Source organism: Benincasa hispida, chromosome 3 (assembly GCF_009727055.1).
Source record: "Benincasa hispida cultivar B227 chromosome 3, ASM972705v1, whole genome shotgun sequence".
NCBI classification, from domain to species: Eukaryota; Viridiplantae; Streptophyta; class Magnoliopsida; order Cucurbitales; family Cucurbitaceae; genus Benincasa; species Benincasa hispida.
The window spans coordinates 8839355-8847499 of NC_052351.1; the positions used below are offsets into that span (position 1 = coordinate 8839355).

The 8145-nt window shown below is 32.4% G+C and overlaps 1 protein-coding gene across 2 annotated transcripts; it reads left to right on the forward strand.

Annotated features, from left to right (window-relative positions):
- The first annotated feature begins 4855 nt into the window (after positions 1–4855).
- On the forward strand, positions 4856–7928 carry LOC120074488 (DNA topoisomerase 6 subunit B-like). 2 transcript variants are annotated; one of them, XM_039027624.1, is made up of 4 exons: positions 4856–5156; positions 6844–6940; positions 7042–7114; positions 7642–7928. In XM_039027624.1, exons 1-4 carry the CDS (start codon positions 5129–5131, stop codon positions 7675–7677), a joined length of 234 nt encoding a protein of 77 aa, XP_038883552.1. In that variant the 5' UTR covers positions 4856–5128; the 3' UTR covers positions 7678–7928. The 2 variants fall into 2 exon arrangements, 1 of the variants encoding a protein (XP_038883552.1); XR_005481001.1 differs by lacking the exon at positions 7042–7114.
- The last annotated feature ends 217 nt before the right edge of the window (positions 7929–8145 follow it).

An 8145-nucleotide genomic window follows, 5' to 3' on the forward strand; every position in this document is an offset into this window, starting at 1 on the left:
GCATTCTTTTTTAAAGGGGTTCTTTTTTCTAAAGGAAAACTTCCAATGGGTCATTTTTATCAATAACCACTTCATTGTGTGTTATTCCAAATCTCATTTCAGATATGGCCTCATCAATCCAGATCAGTAAGGAACGAGGATCCTCCAAGAAAGTGTGTTCATTGTTGAGTGGTATTGGATAAAGCATCATGACGGACCATAGAAAGTGTCACTTTTAGAACCTTCGGACCAAATAGATACCAATCTCAAATCAAAAGGACCAAAAGTGTATTTGGCCAAAGAAAAAAAAAAGAAAAAGAAAAGGAAGCTATTACGCATTTTGCAATTTATTTTTTGAAAAAGTATCTTTTCTGTCCTTAGATTTTGGGTCTAATTTCATTTTGATGCTAGGTTTCAAAATGTTAAACATTTCAATTTAGTCAATGGTTTCAAAATATTATTATTTTACCCTTTGAAATTTGAGTTTTTTTTCTTTCAATTTAGTCCCTAATTTCATTTTTTCATTAAATATTCATCGATGTTAATGTCTATTAATTAATTAATAATAATTATGAAGTAACATTTAAAATTTAATTTTAATAGTAATGAAAATTAGTAAAACTTAATCACTTATATTGAAATATATTGACCAAATAAAATATATTGAAATATTGAAATATATTGACCAAATAAAATTGTAACATAGAAACTTGGAGACAAAATTGAAACCAAACTAAAAAAATTCAAAAACTATATGCCTAACATATTTAAATTTAGGGTCAAATGACCCAAATTATTGGGACTAAAAATGTGTTTTTTCCCCCCAAATTTTTTTAAGGCTGCCAAAATATTTTATTTGATATTTTTGTTTTATGAAAATTTTCTCTTTTATTCTAAATAAAATTTATATTATTAAAAAGTCACTGGGGGCTAAATTTAAACAAGTGTCCTTTTAGACTTGTTTTACAATCCACACTGGACATTATTAAGCCACTCATCATTCAATTCACACATATTAGCATTCTTGGCTATTCTATTTGCAACTTCATTGCATGTACGATGACAAAATTTGAAAGAAATTGACTCAAAAGCTTTTGCAAGATGGTTGATCTCCTCAATCCAACAGTCTGTTGAGCTCAACTATATATTTTTATCAGTGATCAGAGAGATAACTTGTAAACAATCTGATTCTACAGTTAGTTTTGAGTATGAATGGAAAATTACTAATTTAATCCCTCCACGAATGGCTAGAATTTCTACTAAGGGTCGCTCAAAATTCAAATTGATCGAAGAGGATGTTGTACAAACAATATTTCCAATAGAGACTCTAATAATAACTTCAATTCTAGTTGAAGGGTGATCCGATTTCCACACTACGTCTACATTCAATTTGAGAAAGCCATTTGGAGGAGGATTTCATCTTGAAGATTTCCCCAATTGATTTTGTGAGTTCAACATGATAAATTTTATATTCTTAGTAAATGAATTCAAGAATTCTTTATAGTATTTATGGATCCATTCTCCTTTGGTGATATGATTAAGAATTGGTTGTTGTAATTTCATACTATTCCTGTCATTCCATAAAGCCTAGCATGTAATTGTAACTAGATTTAGGTCCTTTTTGCTATAATTTAAGTTGAGAGCAAACCATCTGTCTTTAAAGCTATTGATGTAGTCATTAATGATAATCGAAGAAGGAAAAATTAGATTCCAATTGGGCTTTACTCTTGTGCAAGATATTAAGATATGGTCGATCGATTCAGTATTCATGTTACATCCAGGATAGATAGGTGAAATGTTAATCTCCCTTCGGTGAAGATTTAGATTTGTTGGAATTATGTCATGAATGACTCTCCAACAAAAAAAAACTTTATCTTCCTTGTTACTGTAAGATTCTAAATATTTCTCCATAGGTCCATTTATTTAATTTTAGCAATCATGAAAGCTTTATATCCACTCCGAACTATGTAATTACCTCTTTTTTCAAAATGTCAGGTCCATTTGTCTTGTAAATATTTGTTGGTTGGGATTCTTCTAATAATTTCAACATCCTCTACTGGCAGATCTACTTTAGTTTTTCCTCTTGTCATTGACCCTTTTCATCTAGGAAGTCAGAAACAAGAAAGTCATCATAAACTATGTTTATTGTTGAAAGAGTAACATCTTGGTAACCAAGAATCTTTGAATGTCCTTATTGATTTACCATTGCCTACTTGGTATCTTAAACTCATAAAAATTAATTTTCATTAGAAGAAATTTGGCCTTTAATGTCTGTTGGAATTAAAATTGGAGGTATTTATTTTTTTTTTAAAAAAAAACAGATTTTAAATGTCGACTTTAAACCGACATTAAATATAGGACTACAATGTCGATTTAAAACCGTCATAGTACATACCCATGAATTCTTTTCCCTTTTAAAAAATCTCCTCTTTCATCTGTTGCTCGTTGGCATCATCCATTAGCTAGATCCATTTTCAAAATCCCATGCGGTTCTTCAAAGTGTAACAGAAACCCCATTTTCTCAACTTAAATATGTAACATCTGAATTTCAGGAAATGTAACCTCTCATTTGGGAAGTTGGGATTAAATTGAAATAATTGAAAGTCTTTCATTGGTTAAATTAAATTTAATTGTTAGATATTCGAATTAATTATCTTGAAAATATTAAATTTTGATTCCCTTTGATTTTGGATTTTAAGGCCAACTTTAAAAAAAAATTAAGGAGATAATTAATTCCAATAGTTTTGAATTGATTTAAATATTTGGAAGGATTTAATTTGTATTGGATCTTCTGCCATTTAATTTTAGTTTTTGAAGTCTAAATTAAGATAATTTGAAAAATTAATTTATTTATTAATTTAATAGAATTTTTAGAGATTTTGGAGACACAGTGATAAAATATTTTATTTATCTTTTCAAAATTTGAAAAAAAATAAAATAAAAGAATTGAGATTTTTTCGAAATTAAATGCTAGTGAAAAGAGGCCAAAAATTGGGGAGAAAGAATTCGGTTTTTTAGCAACAGCTTCCACAAAATTATCGATTACGGAAGTTTGAACAGTTGGATTGTGCTCAAATTTGGTCAGTCTAGAGTTTCATTTTGAATGGTTATCGTTGTTTAAAGCTTTGATTTGTTTGTAATCGCTGAGAATAAAATCTGTAAAACTAGAAATTTCTCTTCTCTCTCACTCTCGCAAACCCTCCTCGTGCAAGACCCTCACTACTAGCCGCTAGCCTAAAAAAATATGCCGACCGACAGCAATACCTGTTGCCTATCTATGGTAGTCACGAGCCGACGCGCCATCCATCGCCATTGCCGGATCTTTGCCGAAATCTTGAGAAAAACCTTGGGTAAGACTTATTTTTCTTATAACCTCTCTTTGGTATGAAATTTAGATTCAAGATTTGGAAGTTTTGAAGCATTGACCACCAAGCTAGAGATCATTTTTCATTTTGCAGAAAGTTGATAAAGATCGGTAAGTTTTGGGTAAGTTGTTGTTGGTTGGTTATTCTTTTGAATTGAGAGTAATAGTGGAAAAATTAACTTATTGATTTTGGATTTAATTCTTAATCAGATTGGCTAATTGAATCAAGTTTTGGAATTTGTCTTGGATCAAGCCACAACTTTGGGTTGATTCAAGGTTTCCAAAGGTTTTAAGGAATTATTTGCATGGATTTTTGTGACCAAGTTGAGATAAGTGGTACTATTACTACTGTCTTTGTGCCAGGCGGTCTAGATTAGATTTATAAAGTTAATTAATGGACTCTAGAAGCATGATTATGTCGTTGTGTATACTTGTTGCATGCCTGTGTATTATGAGCATATTTGAAATTCTAAACAGTACTGAAATTATGTATATAATGTATGATTAGACCAATAGGGCAGTTTACTGTCTCGCCTTGACGCATGTTTTATTTCAAAGGATCGACGGGTCTAGTTTCATGTTTGACGGTGTGCCTACGGGCCGCTAGACATGCGTGAATTGACAGGTTCATGTTCATGTTATTTTTCCATGTTTGACGGTGTGCTTACGAGCCACTAGACATGCGTGAATTGATAGGCTCACGTTCATGTTATTTTTTTCCATATTTGACGGTGTGCCTACGGGTCGCTAGATATGCGTGAATCGACAGGTTCATTGTTCATGTTATTTTTTCATGTATGATGGTGTGTCTACGAGCCGCTAGACATGCGTGAGTCGACAGGTTCACATTCATGTTATTTTTCCATGTTTGACATGTGCCTACATGCCACTAGACATGTGTGAATTATTCACGTTCATGTTATTTTTCCATATTTGATGGTGTGCCATTAAGCCACTAAGTCAAGGTAAGACAATACGTCCTTTGGTTTCTTTTCATCATCTAAGATCGATGTGGTTGTTTAAGCCACAGATCCATCATTCTTTGCTCGTGGATGCATAGCCTGACCCCAGTAATGGGATCACTTACTGAATATTTTATACTCAACCTTTCTTAATTTATGTTTTTCAGGTAAGGATAGAAACAGACCGACGGGTGACGAGAGGGACCTGTGATCGTGCCATATGGGACATGTAAATCGCTTCCGCTCAGTTTACTTTTTCAAGCTATTTAAAAATTTTGATTTGAAACTCGATGTTGGTCAAAATTTTATCTGTTTAAGTTATTTTTTCTTCATTATTTTAAGGGCTCCGAACAAAAGTTTTACTTATTTGTTATTTATTTTAGAAAACTGTCTTTACTATTTTAATATTTTCTTCAATGGTCAAAATGTTTTGAATGTAAATGTATAATTATGAGTAACAACCCTTATCAGTACTCAAAAGGCCGGGTCGTTATAAAACTCATCACCCCTCCCATGGAATAGCAGAATTGCACTTAAATACACCATTTCTTTCTCAATTCCCAGATTTATTCCCATTTATTGATTCTCTATCTTCTATGGCTTGTTTGGATTTCAATTTCGTTGTCCCTTCTAAAAGTTCCCAATTCTCCCCTTGATTGGTTCGGTGGTTGCACAGTTCTTCCAGGAGGATAGATTATAAATTTCTTAGAATTTTATAGGTTTGTTGGTATAATTAGGAAATTTGATGAATGTAGGGCTAAGATGGAAGTTTTCATACCTGCCTCGGTTATAAATGCTACTCAAATCGTGAAGCTATTCCCAAATGGATGCCATTCATTTCATATGTGTAGGTGAGTTTTATATATCACACACTCTCAAGGGCTCTGTTCCTTTTCCTTTCAGTCTTTTTCTTGCAAGTAAATGAAACATGGCTTCTTAATATTACACGATTTGGTTTAGATTGGCTTGTTGTGGTTGCAACTAAGCTATTTATTATGACTTTGCTAATGAAGTTCAGATACCGAGTTTAATTTTCGTATCGCGTTTGTGTCCTTAACATTTCATTAGTTTCTGGACATCTGAACCATAGAAAAATATTTAGAGCATCTCTAGTAGCATATATCTTTACACATCCTACTAAATTATTCAATCATAACTTGTCATGTGAGAAATTTTACCCTTTTTAAAGAATATTTTAATATCTTTTGATGTGAATGGTGGAAAGGAATGCACAAAAATGAGATGCACCTAAATATTACCTGAACTACATTTTGATAGATGAAGAAGTGAAAGTGATTTATATTATCTTCATATTTACAAAGTTCTGACCTTCCTCTATTTTTCTTTGATTTGAGTCTCCTCCCACCCATTGGCCTTCTGCTTCATCTTCAATCTTCGAATCTCCACCACAGGTCGTGTTTGAAACTTCCATTACAAAGTTTCTTTGATTTCTCCCCATCATTTCTTTCTTTTTTGGCTTTCATTCTTTCCTTCTGCTCCATTTCTAGTACTCAATTTCGAAATCATAGTTTTCCTGATTCTGCTACTTTAACCTTTCTCAAATTTTGTTCTCTTCATTGAATTCAGTTACTCTCATGGCTTCCACTTCCACCAAGGATGTTGCTGCTGGAAAATTCCTAATTTCATTTCTAGTAATTCCATTCGTTACACTCATACTCTATATCCCAAATTGTAGGAGTTGGGGGTAATTTATGGGGGTGGCATGAAAATAAAAGGGTTCTTCTGTTCAAGTGTTTATTTAGATTTAGGCTTTAATTTTGAACTGCTAGAAATGCATATCAATGGAGGGCATGTGGAACTGGGATTTGGGATTTGGGATTTGGGAAATCTAGAATTTTGTAGCTTGAAGATAATACATTAGACTTAAGTTAATGTAGTCTATGTTCGGATTATGATACCATGATCTGTATAGGATAATATGTAGTTTGGTGGGTTTTTAAAGGTTTTGGTGTATGGAGTTGGTAGAATTGTCAAATTTGTAGTTTGGAAGAAAAAACCCATGTGTTTTGTGGGCTTGATTATATTAGAGTCAATGGAATTAGTAGGCTTGATTTATTGTTTGGTTTGAGCCTAGAGTTAATGTACGGAGTTGATAGACTTGATTTATGTATGGAGTTGGAAGGCTTGTGTTAGGATCCTTCCTGATAAGAGCAATACTCAAGAATACAAAAGAAACTCAAGAACAGTTGAATTATAAATATATAAAAAAGTGTATTGAAATATGGTATAAATTCATAAGTAAAAGTAACAAGATAACCCTAGCCTTTCGAGAAAGCTAGTCTCTCCCTAAATTTCCCAAAGGAAATTTCTTACAAAATACTTCTCTCCCCATCCTCTCAACCCATTCCCTTTATTTATAACCAAAAGCCCTAACCAACTTACTATCATATTACTAATATGCCCCTTCTAATACTCATCCTAATTTTTACTAATAATCTTACTATTTCCATGACTAGGGTCCTACAGCTTGATTTATGTTTGGCTTGATTTAAGTTTGTATAAATTATTTGTCTACAGATTTTCGCAGTGTCTTAGTCCTGCTGGGGAGTACAATCTTCAAATTGGAATTATTAAAGGAACTGCATCCTGACATGGTTGCTACTTATTCAAGCAGGTTGTATATATTCCTTCTAAATAAACTAGAGGTCTTGAGTTTTTGCCTTGGTTATTCATATTAGCTTTCAAGTATGTCAATTTTATGTTAAATGTTGGCAGTGCTCATGTTTTTTTGGGACATCCATTCATTGTTGAAGCTAGTGTTAGTATTGGAAGAAAAGATGTGAAACAGGTTTTTTCCTTATTGGTTTAACTTTTTTGATTGGCCATTTAAATACTATGCTAGCTTGCACTATTTTCATCATTCTATCCAATCTAATTTTGAGAAGGGTTCATCAATACTAGATATTATGAAACCTAATGGATATAAAGTTGAACGCTTACTTTTGATCTTCTTTTCTCCCTTTTTTAATCAATTTTTGGTGTTATATTTGTGTTTACCTGTGACATTTGGTAAAGAAATAGATTATAGCATACTAAATTTTTGCTTGTGCACTACTTAGATATCTACTTAGATATCCAATATTGGATGTTGTCGACGGTTTTAGTTTCCACTCTTCTAATTGCTTTTAGCAAACACCCTCTTCTTTGATTGATACATATGTTTTTGTTTCCTATAGACATTGATGAAGCATTTGTGAATTGGTGGTTCATTCTTTTATTTGAACGGATTGCTAATTTGTTTGGCTACTTAGTTTATACTCTTCCTTGGTATGATATTGTGAACTCTATTGACCCATGTGGGCATTTTTTCTTCAGGAGACTGCAGTAGTAAAGACAGCAGGCAAAGCATGACACCAGACAATGATTTCAAATATTGATTACACTGAGTTTGAGAACTTCTCTAAGTGGCTTATTGTCTCTCATTGGCTTCCTTCCTCTTTGACATTTTCATAGAATTATATGGAAGCATGTTATTGTATTTTGGGTAACTTTGGTGGTACAGTTATTGTTGTCTATATTATATTTTAGGTTTGAGTTCTGTGTATTTATAGGTGGAAGAGAAATATTTTTGGCTTGACGTAGAACAATAAATATGCCTACATTATAACAGACACCATTATAGAGATAAGTTCAAGAATAGTGTATTTTTTTAAAGTAATAACAAAAATATGGTAAATAGGGTATATAGGAAAGAAATTACACCGGTAAGATGGAGGTAAAAATATTGACAAAAATAAGGTAGCAAAATCGTGTACCCAGTCCACGATTTTTATGTCAGCTAACAAACTCGTGGACGGGGTCCACGAGTTTCATATTTTT

Excerpts from the sequence above, each read along its gene's own strand:
- LOC120074488 (XM_039027624.1), top strand. The coding sequence starts at position 5,129 with ATGGATGCCATTCATTTCATATGTGTAG. Across the intron at positions 5,157-6,843 it reads CATTCATTTCATATGTGTAG|ATTTTCGCAGTGTCTTAGTC; the intron begins GTGAGTTTTATA and ends ATTTGTCTACAG. Across the intron at positions 6,941-7,041 it reads GTTGCTACTTATTCAAGCAG|TGCTCATGTTTTTTTGGGAC; the intron begins GTTGTATATATT and ends AAATGTTGGCAG.